The 24,351-nt window shown below is 38.8% G+C and overlaps 1 protein-coding gene across 3 annotated transcripts in view; it reads left to right on the forward strand.

Moving 5' to 3' along the window:
- Positions 1–24,351, forward strand: part of CA8 (carbonic anhydrase 8) — a 67,204-nt gene that overhangs the window by 19,938 nt on the left and 22,915 nt on the right. For 2 of the 3 annotated variants that reach the window (XM_082330329.1, XM_082330328.1), the window contains exons 4-8: positions 4,334–4,429; positions 6,867–6,929; positions 8,304–8,352; positions 10,975–11,087; positions 17,509–17,681. In XM_082330329.1, coding sequence (XP_082186455.1) covers positions 4,334–4,429; positions 6,867–6,929; positions 8,304–8,352; positions 10,975–11,087; positions 17,509–17,643 — 456 coding nt within the window. In that variant the 3' untranslated portion in view covers positions 17,644–17,681. The remainder of the gene's footprint in view (positions 1–4,333; positions 4,430–6,866; positions 6,930–8,303; positions 8,353–10,974; positions 11,088–17,508; positions 17,682–24,351) is intronic. The other variant, XM_082330330.1, reaches the window with a different exon arrangement.

The following is a 24,351-nucleotide window of genomic DNA, read 5'->3' on the forward strand; positions in this document are numbered from 1 at the left end:
GCACTTTTTATATAGCTGTCTCAAATCAACGTAAAACTGAAGGTTGCCAAAATACAGAGCGTTAATCTAATGAGCCTCTCTGGCTATTGCTACTTGTAAGATACAGATGCATGGGTATGAAGTTGCCAGTGTGCATGGGCATTATATTATATTGACAGTTTCAAGATTTATAAAAGTACTTGCGTCTTTCCTCTGTGCGCATCTGATCCCCATAAATATTAACAAGAGTTACAGGCCATGTTGTTTGTGAACTGTACTCTCTGGAGTTCAAATTTTGTAATGTTTGTAGACTTTTTGCCATCTTTTTTTTTAACTGTTATCTGATGTTTTCATCTGATGTCATATTACAAATAAAAAAAGAACAAACAAAAGGCTCCAGAGAACCACAGGAACAAACAGGATAAACCACGATTTGAAAGCAATACTTTGCTATGAACACTCAGGCCTTTCTACTTCCTTGCTAGTATTTCCCTTTCCGAATCACTTTTTCATTTACTTACCCAGCTCCCATCTGAGATGTGTTTTTCCTGCTTTGCAGAAGAATTCATTTGATTTGACTTCCATTTCTTTAAGTGCATGTTGACATCTGTTTATTTATTTAAATGTGCATGCATGGGTTCATCAGAGGTAGAGCAAAAGAAGTGAGGCCTGTTGGCCTGTTGTTAGGAAATATTACGGTATTAATTATTATTTTCCATTAGATTGCTTGTCTAATTACAGTTTGTAAATCCCTAATGACAGAATCTTTTCTGTGAATAGGTATTCCAAATATCACCTTGATTCAGAACATGGGAACATAATAAATGCGCTGCTGGATCAGGCCAGTGGTCCATCCAGTACTGTGTCTCTTGCAGTGTCAGTAAGGGATGCTGTATAGGGAGAGCACGTGATTGTGACCGCTTTTTGTTGTACTCCGCACTCATCTACCGTCATAGGACTAGGAGTGCTAGAGGCAGCATCTCTACCTGTTCTCTTTAGTGTCTCTTTTTGGACTTGTCCATAGTTTGTCTAATTGTCTAAGTGTCTAATCCATTTATGAAACTGCTGATACTATTTGGCACCACAGTGTTTATAACAGCAAATTTACAATCTGCTGTGTAAAAAATAGATTACTAATTCCCCGTAATTATCGCCACCTCTAAGAAAGTAACACAGCAGCATCTTAAACACAGACCAGAAGTCCGTTCTACCTTGGGCTTTAGCAACCCAGTACAAAATGACAATTCTTGTTCCAAGGAGCCTACTGTGTATTTTAGGCATTCTTGAGCAGAACCTCAAAGTTACAGAAACCTTTGGACCAGAAAGTGCTGATTGCCTATTTCAGTACCTTTAGTAACGTTGATTACTAAACCTGAACCTAGTCTAGGGGTGTCTACATTAGCCTTAAGTATATCCCTTTTTTGTCTTTGTGTTATTTTTTTTTTTTAGTAGACCATCCTGACCTCTGTTGAGCTGGTGGAAAGGAAGGAGGCCTGGCGGGGTTGCAGAGACCTAAAGATACTCTTAAAATGTGTAGCTAATACTTAACTTGCTCTTCCCATGTTCCCTGGAGATGTGGGAACAGGTGCTGGCCAGTAGGTATGTTCCTTGGAAAGCAGTTCCAGCTGCAGGGCTTTCTGCACTGTGGTCCCCCTTTCATGCAGCAGCTAAGTATTATTTTGCAGCCCGTCTTCCTATCAGGGTGTTCATGCTGCTGCACAGACTAATTCTAGACCTCTTAATGTTTTATAGTATTACACAGAGGTTTTGGTGTAATTTTTCTAGCTGATATATAGCCTTATTGTAGGAAAGTCTCTGCCCTGATGAGCCTGCTGCCTAAGACAGGACAACAGTCTGTTTCTGGATAAACTGCGGTCATTGCTGGTACAGTGTGAGGTGCTTGCTCATTTTTCTCTTGCTGGGGCTCAGCATTTTCCTTTCAAATCTTCAGAAAAAAACCCACTGTTGTCAGAATGCAGACAAACGTCAGGTTAGACTTCACCTCCAAAGGAGCGTAACACGCTGAATGCCACGGCAGCTTTAGCCAAGACCCGCCTGTTGACACAGTCAAAGTCGGTCTCTTTACATTTGGCAATTGCCCTCAGCGCTATTGTTCCAGCCACCAAAGGACAAGCTTGCTTTGACATTTCCACCCAACCGAGTCGCGGTGCCACGCAGCGCTGCTTTCGCCGCACCAAGGACGTTGCCATCCCGACTGCAGTCACCCCAACCTCATTCTTTCGCTTTTCCTTCTGAACGTCAGGATTTTGGTGAGGATCGTGGGACTCCGTGAGCCCCCTCTTGTGGATAGCTGATGCAAACTCCTCGCTCGTCTCGGAAAATGCAATGCTTTATCATCTTGGGTGGTGCTCATTCTCTGTCTGCTAAAGTACGCGTTGGAGACTAAATCTCATTATTTGATCCTGTGGTTTTGTTACTTTAAAAGCCAAAGGCAAATCAAATGTGTAACAAGGCTTTTTACAGATGATGATAAAATACAAGGCAGCAAGTAAATCTATCAGCGATAGCAAGATAGCTTAGTTCTAACAGGGAGCATTGTCTGGAAGTTTTGTAGCCGTGGGCAAGTACATTTGTATTAGTGTTCTCATGTGCAAATAAATTATTGTATTTTTTAAGAAAATGGTTTAGTGTTTTTACTGCGGCAGATGCCTTTGATCAGCATGAATAGAATTATTTGCATGATAATTTGGAATTTAATTCGATTTATAATATGTTCATTTAAAATTTTCTGTTGACTTTTGAAATGACAATCATCAAGAGAAGTGCCCAAAATTCTCATCGGAGATTAAATAAGGGGAGAGTGATCGCTTGAGGAACTGGTCTTCTGAAATGCTGAGATGCCTGAGTGAACTCCTGCTGTGTAAGGGGCAATAAGCATTTCACGGAGGCCGTTAGTGTGCAGAAATGAAACACAAAATAGGAAGACACACTATCTGTTTTAAAAACTAATTTTGCTGAAGGTAGAAACAATGTTAGATAACAGGGTGACATTTTAACTTCTTAGACACGACTGAGCAAAACATTGATCACGATTTTACAACAGGAATTAAATCTCAGAGTTTGTATTTTTTTAGCTGTTTGATCTATGTGGAATGTGCTAAAGTTGTTGGCAGATAAACTTCAAAGCAGCTATGCTTAGGATGTTGAAGCTCTGCAATGTTATCAGATCCAGCCACAGTTATTACATTTTAGCATTAGTGCTGGAAAGCCTTGTGTTTGCAATGAATATTACCTCTCAGTAAGATAGTGCTGTCCCTTCCTTCCTTCCTTCCTCCCTTCCACCCTTCCTTCCTTCCTTCCTTCCACCCTTCCTTCCACCCTTCCTTCCACCCTTCCTTCCACCCTTCCTTCCTTCCACCCTTCCTTCCTTCCACCCTTCCTTCCACCCTTCCTTTCTTCCTTCCTTCCTTCCCTCTCTCCTCCCACCCTTTCTCTCTCTTTCTTTCTCTCTTTCCAATTGTTGGTCTGTTTTCCAGCATGTTTCTCTTGCCCCTCTTCCCCCCATCCCCTTCCCACCCTCCTCCTTCCCCTCCCTTCCTTCCTCCCTTTCCAACCGCCTGCTAGTCTGTCTGCCAGCACTTTTCTCAACCACCACTTCCCGAGTCACGCTGTGACACCTCACCAAAACAGACTTCGTGTTTACCATCCAGTGCCTGCTGCTTGACATGTATTCATGGATTAACTCCTACAAGCCCTGTTACCTTGCAGAAGAAGGCAGTTGAGGGCTCGTGTTTTACTCCTTAGCATCCCTTTCACTGCTGTCCCTAAGGTGATCTTCCAGCCATTTTTCTCTGCTTGACTTTCTCTATGTTTAACCTTTCCTGAAATCACTTCTCCTACTTTTACTACTGACATTTGAGTGACTCATCTTGGGAGGTGATATGTGAGACAAGTGACATTAACATGGTACAGTCAGCTGGTCAAACGTGTGTTTGGACAGCCTGTGTCCATAACCATACTCCTGCCTCGGAAGGGAGCTGGCTGGCTGAGAGGCAACACTGGTGGGTTTCATTAGCTGACGTTATTTCAGTGTTCAAAGCGAGGGAATTGGTAAATCATCATTAGCATAGTTATTCACACCTCGGTTGTAGATATTTGAATAACTGGCTATACATCACTTTCTCTGCAGCTGACCTTTTTTTTTTCCTTGGGATTCCTGATGTTTATAATAGGAATCCACTTATATATACATGCACAGCCACAGGCATGCACATATGTATATTCACACATGCACACACATGTGCTGAGGCTTTGTAAATTGACGTTAACTGCTGGTGTTTTTTTATTACAAAACATATTTCTCTATTGGTCTATTTGCACTGCTTTGTTTTAGCTTCATCTAATGCACTGGAACTCCACACTGTACAGCAGCATTGATGAGGCAGTAGGGAAGAAGCACGGCATAGCTATTATTGCTTTGTTTGTGCAGGTAAGTTTCCTGTGTTGCACTTGTTATCATGCACTGTCATTTGTCTGAGGAAAATAAGTTCCTTTCCATTTTCTTTCATTTTTAATGATTTCATAAAATTAAACAATGTATGACTGCTGGTATTCTATTCAAAAGATATTTTTAGTCATACCTTCTGTGTATGTGCTCAAATAGTAATTCTTGTTTAAGCAGGATATTGAAAGTATGTTAGTTAAAGAAGGGATAATACATAGTTGGCCATTTCTCTCTGTGACTGTGGCTATAAGCAGACATCCACTCTCCATTCCTCTGAGGGCAGAATGAGGGCTGTCAGGAGGTACAGGTGCTTCACTACCTCTGTAATGTGTTTTTCTCCATTCCTGGACAGGCCTGCTGTTCAGGGATTGAGGAAATATACAGAGGAGAGGAGGAAAGAGGGGAAAAAAAACCCTACTAACCCATTGGCACAGCTGAAAACTGGTAGTAGGATTGTGTTTTCTGAACACGGTGACAAGTGTGTTTCTTCACACAGGACAAATATTAGGTGAAGTCATATCATTTCTTCAGAGATGCCAGACAGACAGTGTAAAGAGTCTTGCCACAGACCCTCAGAAAAGCCTGCGACAAGGAGGCTTAAAGCCTTGCTGGGGAGAAGGTGTAATGCAAGCTGGGAAGTCAGCCCCATAATCAAATTGCTGTTGAAAGTTTTTCAAGGGCTGCGCTCTATACAGATTTTCAGTTTTAGTCCTCAAGCACCAGATTCTCATCCTCCTCATGAGAAATGGCAAACTTTTATTTAAATGGGCTTGGAGGAAGAGGTTTAGATTTCGTGCTTAGATCAAATGGATTTTCTTTCACAGTGATATTATTAATTTGTCGTATTCCATAACGAGTTTTTGAATGCCTTTGAGCTTTACCTCTGTTTGAATTTAAAGGTACATTGGTTACAGCTCCAACACTTAGATAGAGCTGCTAAAAATGGAAGTTAGAAAGTCTTCAGTTTTGTATCCTAGAGGGCTGTGTGATAATTGCTTATGTAAGTCACCTTCTAATTCCAGCAGAGGTAACCTTTGAGTTAGTTAGAAAGTTATATATAAGTTCTTAAATAAATCTGAAACTTCAATGATACGTTTTCCGTCTCTCACGTTCATTAGAGTTTTTAAGCATTCCAAAGGGCTTTTTCATTAGCCAAGAAAGGCATCATATAATTACAACCGACCAAGGAAAAATAGTATTTATGCTGTTTATTAAAGGAACGGGGAGAGGAAATTTGGTTAACATTTTTCCTGTTAAAGGCATGGAAATATAAAAGTTTTGCACCACAGTTCTCGAACACATAATTTTAAGGTCAATGAAAATATTTTCACTGATTTAAGTGACAGCCCTTGGTGATTATTAGTTTAGAAACAACATCTTTGAAGTGATTTCAATATCTTTTACCTACTTCAAAGGTTTTGAATGGAAATCCCATTCTGAAGCAAAAGAAAATCCTCTTAAATTCCTAGAAATGACAAACTACCTATTGTTGACATTCAATTGTTTCCTTCCAGTGACTACTGTGGCATTCTATTCCAAGAGAAACAAAAAGTGATATAATTTTTCAGGGTCCAGCTGTCCCGTTCTCACTCATGCCCGCTTCATTCCTCACCTCATACGTGCACATGTTGGCAAAGAAATCAAGTGGAAGGCTGTTCCGAGTCTTCCTCTTTTGCCAATATTGTTCTGAAGGTAAAAGCTAGGGTCCTAGGATGGGTGATTTAGATCAGAAGCAGCTGAAATCAGCGTACAGGGTGAACAATGTTCATGCAAAATAAGAATATCTTATTTCAAGAACAGGTGTCTTTTGAAAGCTGCAACTTCTGTGCCTTAAAGATGTTAGGTAAAGGCAGCACTGCAGGCTGCCTGGAGCAGGATCCCAGAGATGCCGTGAGGGAGGGGATCTACCATTCTGCACTCTGCAGGCAGGAAAAAACTCTCCCAAGCTTCAGAGATACCTTGGGCCAGATTTGCAATGCTGTGCGAACAAATTCAGAAAGTGTCTGTCGTGTTTGTTCACTCTGTTCCTTTCTGTGTACGTTTCCGACAAAAACTGGTAAGGACAAACTGTATCCTTGGCATTTATATGCCATAATGCTGCATGATTTTGAGTCCACATGGAGTATATGCTGCAAAATGGGGTTAGTCAAAACTTACCAGACTTAACTGTGACTCTTTCTAATGTTCTGTGTGTTTCTGTCTGTGCTTTAAAGTTATTTACACCTTGTTTACTTTTGGCTGGTGACTTTATTGTGATTTAATTGTTTGGAGTTGCTATGTATCAGTGTATTTGGTTAACACAAGGTTGTGTAGCTTAACTGAAAACAACTCCAGAACTTACTGTTCTGGTTGACCTCTGTCTTGCCTCACAGTTTCAGAAATAGCAAAATACTGAAACTCATCTTTGCTTCCTGTATTTCAGATAGGAAAAGAGCATGTAGGCCTAAAGGCTGTAACTGAAATTCTCCAGGACATCCAATACAAGGTAAGGCATTGTCTGAAGAAATGCTTCCTTTTGAGAGAGTAAAGGGTATATATGAAACACTGAAGCCAAGTGGAGGGTTTCAGATGCGTCTGTAGTAAAGGCACGTGTGAAAGCCATAGTTTGTTGGCCTGCATCAGAAGCTCAGCGTTTTACAGTACTTTCAGATAATATACAGTCCTTATAGTTACTTCCTTTTCTGATGGCCAGAAGGTTTGATCTTCTATACCAGTAACTGATTGCAAGTACTACCTTTTCAGTGATTATCATGAAGTCAGTGTGAATGCAAGCACTGCAACATGCTTATTGAACACCAGCAGCAGCAGCATCTCGAAACTTATCTGGTTTTAATTTGTAGAGGAAAAGAATAGATGAACTGAGCACCTGTATTAACTTGCAGTGGGAAATCAGCAAAAACACAATGCCATCTTGTCAGGTGGATTACGTGTGGGGATCCTGAAGGACAGCTAATAAGCCTAGCAGGACTGAGGAGATATGAGTGTTCTCCAGAATGTTGATGCTATCTTAAATGACCTTGGGCAAGTTACTTCCATCTCTCCGCTTCATGGTCTCTGTCTGTAACATAGAAATAATCATACTTACCTTTGATTTTAAAGGATTTTGAGATGTGTTAATGAGACGTTCTGTATTGGTCTGGAGAGATTAGCCATTCACTTCAGTGGATGCTGAAGTGTAGAAAAATTAGAAGCTGTTATTAGAAGGGAACTGAAAATCTTATTTTAGTCAAATAGTATATGGTAAACTTCAGTCATGGTGTTTAATATTACAAACTCATTGTTTATGAAGGTGTCAGAGAAAACAATAGTATATGGAACTCTGTAGTTTCATTACTGAAAGGACAGCCAAGTAGAGGAAGGTCATGAAAGGCCTTGTCATTGTAAGCGTGTTATACTAATGACTTTCAGAGGGTCAGCATCAAACATACTTTTGGCATGCATAAAATTTTCTTGCATTAAATATGTGGAACCAGCTTTATTTTATTAAGTGTTACCCATGTTGGTCAAGGAAAAGCTCAATTTGGCCCTTGTTTTTTAAACTCATATTGTATGGAACCCCTGAATTTCATGTAGAGAATTTCAAGGCTAGGACCTGGAAGGAGCCCAGGTGCTAAAGGCAGAAAGTTAACAAATTGCTGAGATAACCTTAGAAGTAAAATATAAAATAGAATAAAAAAACGTGTTTGTGTAGCTGCAAGGACAAATGCAATGATTATTAAATGGGGGCTATTAATGAGGTTGCTTTGCACAGGAATTCAAGGCTTAATGTTATAAGAACACACAGTGTGTTTTACCTCTCCATTCATCATCATTTTAATAAGAAACTAGAGATGAGATTGATTTGTATTCATTTTTTCAGGGAAAGTCCAAAACAATACCCTGTTTTAATCCCAACTCTTTATTGCCAGGTAGGTGCCTTTGCTTACTTTTGTGTGGGTGAATTACTAGCTAATTGCAGAGGCTGAGACAATCTTGATCTAAAGCATAGCCTAACTGCAAGCCTGAGAGTGTGTCCCATAAGGTGGTAATGCATTTTGCACCTGGTGGTGCTAACAGGGATAGGGATGAATTCCCTTTAGAACTTACGATAAATCTGCACCCTCATCGTGTGAGTGGGATGTGATACTGTGGTCCATGCACTGCTGGCAACGCTGTGGCTAGCTTTCTTGATGATTTATCATCCCGCCTAGAGGGGGAGTTATGTATACTCCTTTCTCTACTTCAGCATAAAATGGGAAGTGTAAGGTTACCCACTTACCAAGATAGCTTTTCGGCAGCATCAAAAGACAATGCCATAATACAATGACAGTTGTATAGCATACAAGGAGTAGTGACAATGGGAGGCAAATTCAAATTCATATAGCTAAAAGTTAAAGAGTAATAGTAGGAAACAACCACTTCCTCTACCTTGTCTTGAAAGAAATGTGACGTTTTAAAAAACACATTTCTACAAGATGAATGTTTCTGCAAGGAATCCTTCTGAGCTACATTCCATGTCATAGCGGCAAGATCTTTAATTTTCCAAAGTAATCCAGGTTTACATTAAACTATATTCATTATATCAAAAGAATATTGTTTAGGTTGCAAAGTCAAGTGCTCAGCAATTAGGAATTGCAGGAATTAAGGCTGCCTGTGCCCCTTCATGCATATGCATTATAAAACATCTTTTAATTGTGTGACCATAAGTTATTTTTTACAGGACCCCTGCCTCACAGTTCCTGTTTGATGCTGATCAAGTCACATAAGCCAAAATTTTCATAAGTCATCTCTAACTATGTGTTCCTCATTTTCTAGGTGCCCGACTTGAGATCATGGGGTCTGATTTGCAGAAGTGCTGAGTGCTTACACCTCCAACTGAAGTCAATGGGAGCAGTGCTCTGACTGCATTAAGTCCTATAGAAAGTTAACTACTCTGAGAAATCAGGTTCTAAGCATCTCATATTGAACACCTCAAATGAATAGATGCATTTGATCTTAACTTCTCTGTGCCTCAGTTCCCCAGCTTTAAAGTGTGGGGGTAATCTGTCCTTCCTTACCACACTGGGGTGTTGGAAGGATAAATTAATTCATGTTTGTGAAGCACTCAGACACTGAAGAAATGAGTGCATTAGAAATATGAAAAATGAGAAAATGTGGTCCTTCTAACAAGCAGGATGGGAAAAAGAAGACCAAGGGCCACATATTGTACTGAGAAATCCAAATGTTATTAGATGCTTTTCGAAAGAAAATCATCCATCTTTGCAAGTAAATGATGAAAGGTTCTCTAGAAAAGACATACATGATCACGTAACAAGACGGTGTCACAATGCATGCACAGGATGGGCTGAATTAATTCTTGCAGTTCTTAACTTTTGAGTGTTTGACAATGCAACTTGCTTCCAATGAATTTGCTATGTAATTCCCTAACTGAGAAAGAAAATTACACCAACAAAACAAAATCCATTCACTGACAATCACGGGCTTCATTAGCAAGATTTAATTCTACTTATATTCCTCTGAGCTAGTAGTGAAATGGCAGTAACAAGTTAGATCAACCAAGCAAGTTTATTCCATTTTCCAGCCTCCCATCCTGTCCTTGTCAAGCTAGTCACAACCTTCCCCCTAGCTCTCCATGACATGATTGACCAGCCTTTGTCTCCAGTTCCTCTCAAGGTTTGTTTCTTGTTCCCTCTTTTACAGTGAGGCAGTTTCCTATACGTACTTCTTAAGCTGTGTCATTTGTGAGTATGGCCTACAGCAGCAAAGGGCAGCCCTGTGTAGTCTCACGAAGTGCGGTGTGGCTGGAATCTCTGGGGAATTAAAATAATTAAAATTAAACATGCATGTAGAGTTAAAACTCTGGACAAACCATTGTACGTTTTCTTGAGAGACAACTGTTTATTCTAACAGTTATTTATAAACCTATTAATAAGTTTATAAACTTATTAAAATAAGTTTATTCTTAAATAAACCTTGATTTTTTTCCCTGTGAAATTCAACTCACTTTTCCAAAGCTAGGAGACACCAGTGCATCTCAAAAAAGGTCACCAGAACCGTGAACTGAAAAGTTTGGCTTGAGCTGTTTTCACTGATTTTTTTTTTTTTTAAATGAAATAAATTAATCCTTGAGACATATCCTAAATGTAGAAGTCAGTTAAAATTTGATCACTGCAGCCCTTCTGCCTTCGAAATGGGATGTCTCTTGTAGCTTTTGACACTAACAGGAGTTATTTCCCACCATATTATGTAATTGCTGTGTTAGTTTAAGGAGTTGTTCACATGTTATTTTTCACATGTATAAAGTAGTATTTTCATCTTTAAAATACTCATCTGCAAGGGGAAGTTACTGTGGTATAATGACCAGAAGCTCATGTATGTTCACATGAGAAAGTAGTGGACCGTGCTTGGCAGGATATAAATTCATACCTTAACTTACTGCGTACTAACTTAATCATATGAGCAAGCCCATGGCTATCATAAGCAGTCATAATTGGAAAGGCACAATTATCTTCCTTAATGTCATTAAAATTCCACATTTCTTCTAATTTCAGATCCTCTACTGCGTGACTACTGGGTGTATGAGGGCTCTCTAACCATTCCACCCTGCAGTGAAGGTGTCACCTGGATATTATTTCGCTATCCTTTGACTGTGTCCCAAGTGCAGGTAACAGCTGTGCTTAAAGTGACCTTGGAATATGGTTATGAGCTAAAGGTTATAGCGTGCAAATATATATATCAGGGCATTATATCTGTTCTCCTTGAAGATCCCATTAGATCAGTACATGGCTTTTCAAGTAAAGGTTAAGCCTTTTGAGTCACTGAAAGCATTGCAAAGGTCAGAGATGAAAAACCTTGTTATCATTTATCATCTGCATTTAAAATAGTTCTTTATTTAAGTGAAAGAAAAAGAAAGAAAGAAGTCAATGGGCAAACGAAATTCAATTCTTTGTAATTGTAAGCTTTCAAATATCACTGCTTTTTGATGTTAAAAGAACAAAAAAGCACAGGGAAACACTATGTCCTGGAGAATGAAAAATGTTAACATAGTACAGGCTAGCTATATTGCATTGAACTACATTTAACTTCCCTTGCTCTTTTTTTAATTCTGTTTTGTAATAAATGTCAAATGGAAACTACTTATTTGAATTTGATTTCACATGTATGTATTTTAAAGTTGGGTTTTTTTAAAATTATGTCTAACAGTCATGTGAGCCTTTCTATAGAAAACATTCCAACTCTGTCTACAAATAATCCCAGTAAAAACAATGAAAATTCCTGATGAATATTCTCCCACGGTCTGTGAATCCCAACTGGAGGAATGAGGATTTAGTTTAAGGGAAACTATCTAGAATCCCTGAAGCTGAATGCATTAATTTTCATTGCCTGCTCTGAAGCATGTGCGAACAGAAGAGAAAAAGGTATAAAAGGTGATAAATTCACATTTAAATTATTTCAGCTTTAATAATCTAAAATTTTGCTAGGAATCCCAGTACAATATTTTAACAATTTTTAACAATTTGAAATTGGCAGTGTTTCTTTTCATATGAAAACTGAATTCTAGTTTTAATCATAGGATAAAAGCAATAGCTCCCAGTAAGCTTATTTGTATGATAGCTGCAACTTAAATGTATCCCGTCATGAATCTGGTATTTATTTCCTTACGAAAGGATAAGTCTTATGGCTGCTTACTACTGAGTAAATGGAAACAGAACTCTGTTGGCATTATTAGATTCAGAATAACTTTTAAAGACAGAGTGCATTTTGTAACTTGGCAGCTGATTGTCCAGATAAGATACAGATAAATAAGAGGACTTAGTAAGAAGTATAAAGACCATGTAATAAAGACCATAGCTATTACCAAGACATTGTATGATATTTTATTTCATGCTAGTTGCAGATTTTGTAGTCTGTAGTCCCTTTTAATCCAGTCAATGCACAGAGGAGGGCACAGTTCAAGCCATCCACATGTGATGGGAGACAGCAAGGGGGTGAATGAAAGAGGAATTGAGCAGAGAAATGCAACTTCAGTTAATATTATTATGTGCTCATTTACCACAACGGAACAAGATGTTGGAACGTGGTGTGAAGGGGATAAGTCTCCAGAAGAGAATATTGTGCCTGAGGGAAAGGGTACCCCACAGTTCCTGGGGAAAAGAGTGTGATTTATAACCATGGCCTTTAGGTGAGGGGCAGCTGGTTTGTGTTGCTACATTACTTTGATTGGTATAAACCCAATCCAACAAGAACATTGCAGTGATGAAAGGCGTACAAGTCATGGAGGGACTTTTTACCTGCCGCTGGCACAGTATGCAGGTGAGATGTGGCACTGGAGCAGAGTGAGAGATTGGAGCGGACTTATGCCAAGATGATCCACAATACTTTGTACTCGCTGTAGATCAACATCAGTTAGAAAAAAAATCGTCGCTGCTAGTTATGAATGCAGTAGCATTAAAGTCAAGGTTGTGCAGAAGGGACTTACTAACAACATGAAGGACTTTTGCCAAGGTGGGATAAAAATTTTACTTGCATCTGATACTGCTCTCAGATGTAAATTGAAAATAAATACGGGGACAAGTAAGGGTTTCTAAAGTCAAAAGGGACTGAGAGTTCTCCAGGATGCCCAAAATAAGATTTTGGGCGTGCCAGAATATTTTCCTATTGTCTAGACATCCAAGATTTTAACTTGTAATTAGCATTTTGGCTGCGATTAAGTATCTGGCCTCTTTTGTGATTGTGGGCATGAGTGCCTATGAGAGATTCTGTTTAAGGAGAGATTAAAAATGCAAGGGCTTTTGCCTATGGGAAATAAGAGGATGTATTATAGCATATACCATTCTGAATCGTCCATGGAAGGCTGGTAAAGGCATTTAAATTTATGAAGCCTGCTTGTAGTATTAAAGCATAGATATCAGTGAAAATACATTTCTAATGCATTTAAATACATTATTTTTACATGTGTCATTAACTTGTAGAACTTTCTTCTGTGGGATACTAATGAACACAGCTTATGAAACTTCAAACAATTTATATAAATACTAGTAGCATCTGTGGTTATAGTCAGTAAGAGACAAATTCAAGGCTTTGTATTTTCATTTTTCAGGCCATAAAATAACCAACTTCTGAGTATCAATAACAAGTAACAATAAAGAATGACACAGTCTGATATGGAATAGGTTTCATTGCCTTCCTCTGATGAAGCTAGTTAATATATTGGAAACAAGATACTCATTCACATTCTCATTTTCTGTAATTAACATAGCAATATTGATTAGCTTAACGAACTGTGGGTCATAAGGGGAAAAAATGAATAAAATTGCAGTTCTAGTTCATGGCCACATCTATATATTTTCATATTAGCTTATTTTGAAAAGATGGAGAAGTAACTATTTTGGCATAGGCATAATAGGCTGACCATTGCAAAGTAAGGAACTTTTTGCTTTTTCTCCTGAAGACATTTAAAGATAGTAAAGTTCAGCTGATAAATTTGACTTGCAACTGATCTAAGTCAATGTTAAGTGAAAGGAGATGCATCTCCATATGCACCTCACTTCAGCAGCTGGGATCTGAGTGTGTTGGTTATATGAATAGCAAAAGAGCAAGCCAGGACTGCAGCGTGAGGGTTGCTTCCCTGGAGTCCAATGCTGTTTCCTCACTGGAAGTAATTTTCTTTGACATGAGGCTTCACTTCATCAGAGAGCCGTTTCCTTCACGGATGGTTCTGTGGGGTCTGGATAAAGTGTGCAGGCAACTCTTTTCCCCTGGGCTTTGCAAATCTGGTTCTTGGGAGTTTTATTACTGACCTCAGTGGAAAGGAGCTTGTCTTGAAAGCTGCACCCTGCAGTGCTCTTTTTGCATGTTCCTGCCCTCCTTTTGTGGTTTTTATCATCCTCACTTGTCTTATGTTGAAATACACAGCCCAGAAAGAACTGTGTTGACTGCTTTTGTGAGACACCTCGGCCATGCATGTACACTGCTGAAATGCAATGGGAGAAAATAGAAAACTCCCTCCTATTAGGTCAGTAAAGAGCAGGAAATAATTGAAAAAGACTTGCTCGTGCTTCTCTCCACTATATTTTTTTAGAAATTGGACATTTGTGAATAATGTGCTTTGTGGTTCACTGAAGCCCAGAATAAGTACATTGTCTAAGCCACTCAGAGCAGGGATTTTAAACAATGATGCAGCAAGGAGCCGTCATTATTCTGTACTCGTCAGAGTTAACTGGTTTTGTATTGAATGGTGAGGTCTCTGGTCCTTTTGTCTACCTCATTCAAAATCAAGACCTCCTAAAGGACAGAAATAATAATGAGCATATGGAGCTGGAGTGGGAATTGTGCAAAATTTATGTAGTTTGTGAATTAAAGCACTCTGAGAGGTTCACAGTATTCTGTTCACTGGGAAACACGTCTTGGAAGGTGTCATGGAGGCATGTGAAATTTTCAAACAGAAGGATAATGCTTCTATTCCTCATATAGAAGAAATGTTTGTAGAGAAAACATGCAAATTCTTTGTTTTGTGTGTTCTAGTCTTCAGCAAATTTTTAAGTGAAACAGAAGAAAGCAGTATTCAGCATCTGAATACAGGGAAGTGGTAAAAACGTTCTTGCAAAATGCTATAAAATACAAACTAACTTTGTTTTTACTCAGTAAACATGCTAATGTTATGTATTTACCCTTTGACTGATTAGAATTGGATCCTGAATTTTGGTGTGAACAGGCCTGGATCATCCTTAGTGTCTTCTGGGCATGAGAAAAACTTTAATAAATGGCTATTCCTGCTGAAAGTGTGTGAATATCCAAGGGTGCTTAGCCATACGCCTCTAAAATATCTATTATTTCCTCAGCAGTCCTGCAGGGTGTACTTCACAGCAATGACTTGTGAGGCGTTGGGAGGAGATAGTAAATGGTTCCATATTAGAGGAAGCAGAATAAGTGGGGGACATATATTATTGCCTTATCACATGGAAATTTAATACAAAAGGTAACGTCAGCACAGCTAGTGTCCTGTTCTGACAATGACTTCTCAAGAGTGAGGCAGAGCACCATGTATATAGAGGGTCTCTGTCACAGGGGTCTGAACCATGATATGAAAAACTGAACAAGGAGGCTGGTGGGCTCAGAAGCGATTCCCCCTCAGAGTAGGGCTGCAATTCTTGCCTTCTCTGAAGACTCAAGAGCAGGCACAGGGATCAGGTCAGTCCTGCTTTCCTGACTGAAGAAACTGGAAGCTGCTTTGTGAGGAGTACCTCCCGGAGAAAAATTTCACTGTGGGGATTGGGGCAGAGCATTTGTAGTTACTGCAGGAGACAGCTCGCAAATGCCAGCTTTGCAGAGAGTCTGCTCTTCCCTCTCCTTCATCTGTGTTTGTTTGAAGTCTCTCATTCTCAAAAGATCAAACAAAAGCCGCATTCTTGTAAAATGCTCCTTCCTAAACGACAATTATTTCAGACTTTCTGGGGTTGATTCAGATAGTGAAAGAGGGTACCTTTACAAAACCCATTCAGCGATTTACCAGCACTTGACTCCTGAAGACTTTCTCAGTTCCAAGCCTGTAGTGGGTTTGTTTTCAGTTTGCTTTAAATAAGCAAACAAAAAAAAAAAATCTTCCAAAACAGACTTCTGCTCTAAAAGCACCTTCAAGGAGATTTACAGTTTGTTCTGCTTTTCATCTTTTCAGTCTAAGCTGTTGCCTTATATCTCGGCTGCAAGAAGCTGAGTGTTGATTTCTAAGCTTGCTGTTTTTTGAAGAAAATACAGCAGAGCAGAGTTAGCCTCTAAATCAAGTAAATAAGTCTGTATCAGTTCTGCTGTAGAGTGGAAAACAACAATGAAGGCAGTTGTCTTCAAGGTTTCAGTAAGAAAGCATTCTCTGCAGGCAATATAAGAATAAAAATGCCATTACCTGCTGTTTAGTACCTCATTTCTTTTAATTCTGGAATCACACTTGCATTCTCCCTGTAATCCCCCATAGGGTGTTTTCCATGGAGAAATTCACTCTGTATAATTTCTTAGATGATAAAATGATTAAGTACTTCAGGCTCCATTTTGCTTTCTGTGTAGCTTCAGTTTCAAGTTACAGCTGAGCTGGATAGTGAGGCATCACAGCGTCAGTACAAGTACAGAGGCTCAGACTAGGGGAGTCAGCCTTCAAGTAGATTTGCTGTGTCCAGCTAAGATAGCTTGTCAATATGCCAAAGCAAAAACTAACACAATTTTTTTTAGTAGTTGTAACTACTTATTTTAAATACCAGACTCTTAAAAACAGCACTGTTCAGCAATAAGGTATCAGGTTGTTGAGATATGCATTGATTTTCTTAGTTTTTTGTCACACAGAGCTTGATGCTGATACCAGGGATGGAGATAGAAGCTGCTCACATTCTTCCCTACGCCAGATTAGATTTGGAAAAATTAAAAAGAGTCTATAAACCAGAAACATATTTGTTTTGGATCAATTGAAATGTTTTATATTGATTTTTGACTGTATTTGATTTTCTAAGTATGCTTAGCACCTAAATCTACAGAAATTTTGAAGTGGGATTTTGTTTAGATGTGAAAAACCATATTTTTCCATATAAAAAGTCAACAGACTTCCTCTAAAGCTGAGTCTGTTCAGGATTTTTCTGGTTTAGAGAATAGTTTTTATTTAAATGAAGCAACAATTTCAGGCAATAAGTAAATCACTGGAAAAAATTCAAAACAATTTATAGTCAACCAAGTTATTCCTGAAATGCACTTCTTTCTTTGAAGAAGACCAGAATGATTACTCTCATGTCACAACTGTGAGATTGATTCATAGCATGTAATCTACAATGGCTAAGAAGGTTATAGATCCCAAAAGAAGTTACAAAAAAGCAAAGGATAAGTTTGCCAAACCATCTGCATAAAAGTTGTTATTTTTCTCTATATGTTAAATGTTTTGACAGCTATTTTTAAATGTTATTAATGATGTGTATTGACCTCAGTACATGGTACCTGAGCACTCCAAGTTTCAAGGCTGCAGAAGTGGCTGGGCAAGGCTGATTGTGTTCATTAGTCCCGCAGTGAATAATGTATCTCAGCTTCTTCATGTCTGTTTTTCTGCCTTTCAGATAGAGGAATTTCGTAGACTGAGGACACATGTTAAAGGTGCAGAACTTCTAGAAGGCTGTGATGGAATCCTAGGAGATAACTTCAGACCAACTCAGCCACTTAGCGACAGAGTCATAAGGGCTGCATTTCAGTAGCAGAAGAGGAAGAACAACAAAAATAAATCTTTATTCAGGTAAGTAAAAGCTTAGCAGAAAAATCAAAACATTGAAATAATTTTCATAGGGGAGATTGAGCTAAAGGAGAACACGCACTGAGTTCATTTCAGCTAATGTTATGATATATTGTCACAATTGTAAGTTTTGACACTGTAGTGTTTTATTTTATCCTGTGGTGTAATAGTTTGGTTCCTATTGGTTCTTTAGTGACTGGAATAGTTTGGTTACTATTAGGTTCTTTAGTGGCTGGAATCTAGTACACGATTTAGTGAACTGAAATTTTTGTAATGGCTTCAGTAGGCAGTGGATCATGCACAGTTAGATCACAGTTACTTCTTGTAGCTTTAAATTTCTTCTACTGCAGTGAGCAACAGCACAGTATGCCTAGGTTATGTGGTAGATTTCCCCACTTACTGATGTTCACTGGTTGATTTCTTACTGTATTTTTAGAAGACGAGTCATTGGTGAATCTTTCTAGTGTTGTCTGTTAAAAACCAGGGTAGTAGTTCTGGAAGGAGGCCTCTAATTCTCAAAGGAGGCCTTTTTTTTTGGATCCCATCTCCCTGCTTTACAATGCTGTTCTTTCCCAACAAGACTGAATCTTGTGCAAAACCAGTGCAGATACAAGAGGAAACTAATTAACTTCTGTCATGGCTAATTTTTCATATTTCATTCATCAAAGTAGTTACTTCTTCTTGTCCTCAGTGATGTTTTCAGCCTTCATTGGCTCACAGAGCAAGAATTTAAGGATGACGTTGGATTCAGTGCATAAGAGCTAATACACATGTGAACCTGCATTATCCCCACTTCAGCTGTTAAAACCTCCCATGTCATATTCCCCTAGCCTCTATCAGTTACAAGATAAATTCCCTCAATGCTCGACAGTTACTCCTAAATGTCATTATACATAGTTAATCAATGTTTTACTGTAATGAAAAACCTGGTAATGAGATTTTTAAAGAAAATTTGCTATCAAGACAACTAGTTACCTTGAAAGTAGTGAGTCAAGACACCACCATTTATGGTTGAATTTGCAATGAAGTGTCCCCACCTTGCTACAAATAGTAAGACAGCTAATCTGGGAAGTCTTCAAGAGAAGAAAGAATCTGTTCACTTGCTTTCTTTAATAAGTCCTACTACTTTATAGCATAGTAAAATGTTTCATCTACTATCCTACAGTAAACTTTATTTAAATAATAAAAACATTGGGTACTTCCCATTGCCCTATTTTACTGGTAGAATCCATTATATAAAAGCACCAGTTTTTCCATCTGCACATTTCTTCAAAGCCATATGCTCACAAGAGAACCAGTTCATCCACAGTTTCACCTGGAAGCATGCTGCTGAAAGGCTTTTGATACACACTTTTGGGTAAGGACATTTATTTGTACATCAAATTCTTGCCCTATCTAGGTCAATGATGGAACTCCTTAGTTCACTTCAGGCTCTGTTGTGGAGATAAGCCTCTTCAGAGCATGCTCTAGGTCCAGCCCCCAACTTCATATGAAGTTAACAAATGATCAGGCAGCAGATAACCCCTAACAGAGATTACTAATTCAGTGCTTCCAAAAACTGATCCATTAAAACTGAGTGGGAAGATTATCTTTCCTCCTGCATGTGACAGAAATTATTAAATGGGCTGGGACAGCGGCCAACAATTTCATGATCTTTCCATGTAGCATAAGCATTCAATATAGTGTATGCATCTAAACATTTTTAAAGTAAGGGTTTATTTGTATTTTATAACCCTATTTAATATCTGCATCACAGAAGTTAAGCGAAGAAAGCAAAACATTGGTCCTTTTATTAATGCTGTTTTCCAAGGCCAATTCTCAATTGCATGGTTCTCTGCAGTCACCAAATGTTGTCACTTTAATCTTGAAATGGATGTTTCAAATTCATCCCGGCTTCTGCATAAAAATTACTTGGGAAAATTGTAGCAATATTAAAGTACAATTTTTCTCAGAGAGTGAATAATGCCCTCAGGCCAGTGCAGGTAATTCAAGTCTGTAACAGTGAAATTACTTGACATGCTGAGTTTGAATTTTAAGCATGAAAGAGTTTCTTCTACAATGCTGGAATTGAAATGTAAAAATTTCCCTTTTGCTTTCATGTTTGAAATTTTATTACGTTTGTCAATACTTACAAAGATTTGTTTTAAATAATAAGATTTATCTTAGCCATGCTTCACAAAATAATCTGTAGTTTTAATTCCCAAATGATGTATTTTTAATGTAAAATGATAGTCCTCACTGTAGGGCTATGCTAATTATGGACTCTCACGCACTGAGAAAGAACTGTGACTCCTGGCATGGTGTAGCCCACACAAGAAATGGCACTTGGCTCTCTACACCTAATTGAATTATTTATCAGAAATTCATTTGGCCAGGTCTTCTTTTTAGTTTTGGATGCATCGGTCCAAATAGCACTGAACCAATCGAGGGTTCAGAATATATTCTTCCTATTGAGTTTGTCTCTGGGGAGCTGGAAACTAGATATATGAAGCATAAAAAGAAATTGTGTGGCTTTCATCACCTTTCTTCTATGCAAAGAGGGAGAAAGGGAAGAAAACAATCCTACCTGCTTTGTAGTGATCTCACATAGTTCTCTCCAGGAGGAAGGTGTTGAGGAACAGACCTCAGACATCCTCAGATAAGACACCTTCCCTCATTCATAGGAAGCGGTAATGGTCCTTAGGCCGAGACTGCTGACATTGGCTGAATATTGCTGTGAAGACTCAGTAGCAGATGGGGAGGTAATAGTTTGCAGGTTGGCATCTACACAGTGATCCAAGAGGGAGCATTTCTTCCTTTCAAAGAGGAGATTACCTTTTATTTTAAAGCTCTGGTATGTCTCGAATATTACAATTACAAACACACTGGTGGACTTCTTTTCTGACACAGCGCCCCTCTGTCAAGGCTGCTGGAACTCCTGTCAGTGAAGTTTTCAATATTTTCTTTTATTCCAAGCCAGTGTGGTGCAGCCACTTGAAGAACCTTGAGAAACATTAGTTTTCCATGACCTCGTCACTCTGTCAGGGAAAGGAGGAAACAAATGTTTCCATACATCTTGTATACACAGGTGCCGAAAGAAGTTGCTTGAAAGGTCTAATTAGTTTTGGCTGAATCAGAATGCAGGCTCTATGCATGCCACAGATCTTCAGGACGTCTGCTCTTCAGCCTTGATTGAAACCTTGACAGAACTGAACCCTTTGTGGCTTATGATCAAACGGCATGTGTTGATCTTTGATGTAATTTGTGGTAGTTTCTTGAATTGAAGGCAGCGGTGACACAAACATGATATATCATGGTGTGTAATCTCAGGTAAAGAACTGATTTTTTTTTTTTTAAATGTTTCTCTATCATGGGAAAGCCCAGATCTCAAAATATCCCCTTCCAGTTCTAGAACAAAGCTTGTGTAGGCTCTAAAGGGAGCCTTCAGGAGGACAAAACAGGTAGAACTTTGTAGCTTCACTGCTCTCTTTAACCCACTGGCCTTTAGAATAAGTTCGTTGCTATCTAGTTGGCCTCTTTTGACTCTACTTTTCTGCTAGAAATACATCTCTCTTCTATAGGGGTTAATGAGTCTTTGGACTCTGTTATGTGGGTGTTTTTTAAATATATCCCTTAGAGAACAGCCTTTACATCCCGTTTCTCCTGCAGTTGCCAAAGTTTTCACATATGTTTCCTTTGAAAAAGCCATTTTTTTTCTTATTTCTAACCTCTTTAAGTCATATCCAGTAGTGATAGAACCAGTCAGGTGTTAAGGAATTTGGAGGGAAAGCTCAGTACAGCTTTGGTTTCAGACATGGAAAGTGAAAAAATTGAGTTGTTTTAGGCAGCGAAGAACAATAGAATCACAGAATAGTTGTGGTTGGAAGGTGCCTCTGGAGATCTGCTAGTCCAGTCCTCTGCTCAAAGCAGCGTTAACTACAACGTGTTGCTCAGGGCCATGTCCAGCTGGGTTTTGAATATCGTAAGGATGAAGACTCCACAACCTCTCTGAGCAACCTGTACCTGTGTTTGACCACCCTTGCAGGGAAAGAGTTTTTTCTTCATTGTAAATGAAATTTCCTGTATTTCAGTTTATATCCATTGCCTCTTCTCCTTTCACTGGATACCACTGAAGAGTCTGGTACCATCTTCTATACTTCTTCTCATAAAGTATTTATACACATTGATAAGATCCCTCTTGAAACCTCTCTTCTTGAGGCTAAACAGTCCCAGGTCTCTCAGCCTATCCTTCTATGACAGGTGCTTCAATGCCTTAATCATCTTTGTGGCCTGTTGCTGGACTCAGTCCAGTATGCCCATGTTTCTTTTGAATTGGGGAACCCAGAACTGGACCCAGTACTCCAGATGTTTCATCAGTGCTGAGTAGAAGTGAAGGATCATCTCCCTCCACCTGCTGGCAACACTCTTCCTAGTGCAGCCCAGCAGGCTGTTGGCCTTCTTTGTTGCATGGGTGCATTACTGGCTCATGTTCAACTTGTTGTTTACCAGGACGCCCAGATCCTTTTCTGAAAGAAAAGAGAGAAAGGATAACATTGTGACTTCCTCAGTGTTACCACTAGTTTTTCTGATACTTCATACTTGACTCAGAGCCCTTGCTATGGGCACCAGGGTATTTCTCGATAATCTCAGGTTATCTTGGAAAAAGATTTGTAATTCTTATTGTCATACAGCAAAGCTTAACAATGGGGACATCAAATGCTACCAGTCCTAGAAATCAAATAAGAAAAACCTTAAATCTTCCGTTTTATTAAAGGCTAGTTTTTTGGCAATTTGTGTCCTGACGCACTATTTTTAAACATGTGAATTGTGAGTATACCAGCAGGCTATTTTATTTTGGGGCTTGCCACTTTGCCTAATGGATAAGTACTTTTTCAGTAGGGTATTCTTCACTGAAGACAGGATCATTTGTGCTTTCCAATGGATTTATTACCCTCTCTTTAATCCTTGTTGCTTTACATGTAACTGATTTGATAGACATACCTTTCTTCTCTATTACATCAGTGGAACAACTTTATCTGTGAATGAGCAAGATGTCTGATTTCAAACACTTGAATATCAACTTGAATTGATAATAATACTGAATTCAGTATGGCATGCCTACATATCTTCATTCCTTTATAAATCAGGGTGTATAAGCATGATTCCATGCATAGAATAGTTAAATGGCGTTGCTCCCATTTACTAAGAGGAGGTCAAATAAGTGCCTGGTATAGAAGTCATTGACATCAATGAGATTCTTTTAATAGAAGACAGTAAGACCTTGTTCTAAAAAATAACTTGTTAAAGTTATATTGAAAGAATATTTTCTTTTGAAAGTGGTAAGCTTTAATTTACTCTCCACTGAGCATAACCAATAAACTAAAGAATTTGGTCTTCAGTGTGTTGTCTCAAAAGTGCACATCCCAGACACAATTTATTTTGTATCTGTAAATGAAGAATTGTCTTCCAAGTGTGATGATGGTTTATACCTACTCCGTCTACCTATCTACATTACTCCAGTGCTCCTGAACATTTTTTTTTTGTGACTGATTCAGAAACTCCTGAAAAAGCATCTGTTTTTATATACACGAATGCATGTACACATTCATACACACACATAACATCTTTGGTAGACCTCAGATTGTCAGTAGTTGCAAGTTTATCCAATGTTCTGTCAATTATGATAGCAGAAATTAATTTGGATTAAAACCCATTCTTAATATAATTACCATTTTCCTAGTTGTACATTCAAGATTAGAAAGAAAAAAATAAATGACATCATTAAAATACCAAGGTTGTGCTAGGCCTGAGGAACAGGAAGGAATAATTTAGGGTGGGAGGAACAGAGACTGCATGCCTGATACTGTAGAGACTGCATGATATTGAGAGGTCTGAGCAGACAAGCAGAACTTGCACAGCATTAGTTTCAGAGTAAGGAGAGAGGGCAATGTGGTGACTGTATCTGGTGTGTTTAGTGAGGAGATAGTGCAAATTACTTCCTTTTGAAGCTGCTGAGCTGCTCTTGTGGCAGTAAAACTATGCTGCCCTTTCCATAGGACATTGGACAGGGGATCAATGTTGTCAGTGGGAATGAGTTAGTATTAAACAGGTAGCGGTGCACTCCCCTCTTTGTGACATTGCACATTCTATGGTAACAGTAGGTTATAGAATATGAAGGGACATTCAAATACAGAATGAGCTCTGGAGCTGTGCCTTGCCTTTGAGAAATGGAGGTAAGAGTGGCACGATACTATGGTCTGTATTTCTTTGCCTAAGCAGATCTCAGTGAACTTTGCATTTGGATGGAGGTTTACATTACCAATCAATATGTGTCTTCACTCTCAGTTTACTAGTAGCCTTTGTAGTTCCTGAAGTTCACAAACAAGTTTCTCTGCGGAAGTTCCAACACTTGGGGATTTTATGCTTTCCTGTTGCGTAGATCCAAAGCTGGAGTGAGCTTTCAGCAGCCAAGTTTCAGACTTTGAAAGAAACTCAACTTCATGTTATCAACGAAACTCAACTTCATGTTATCAACAAAACTAACTATTGTTCTCCTCTTTTTAAGAGCTTATGTATAGTGCCCAACACTCTGCTGCCACTTCAGAGTACTTGAGACTGTGCTTACATGAGCGCGTGACTATAGGACAGAGGGCCAAACACCTTTGGCTTGTGAGCCGCACACCATAATCGGAGA

This window comes from Platalea leucorodia, assembly GCF_965183815.1.
Source record: "Platalea leucorodia genome assembly, chromosome: 1".
NCBI classification, from domain to species: Eukaryota; Metazoa; Chordata; class Aves; order Pelecaniformes; family Threskiornithidae; genus Platalea; species Platalea leucorodia.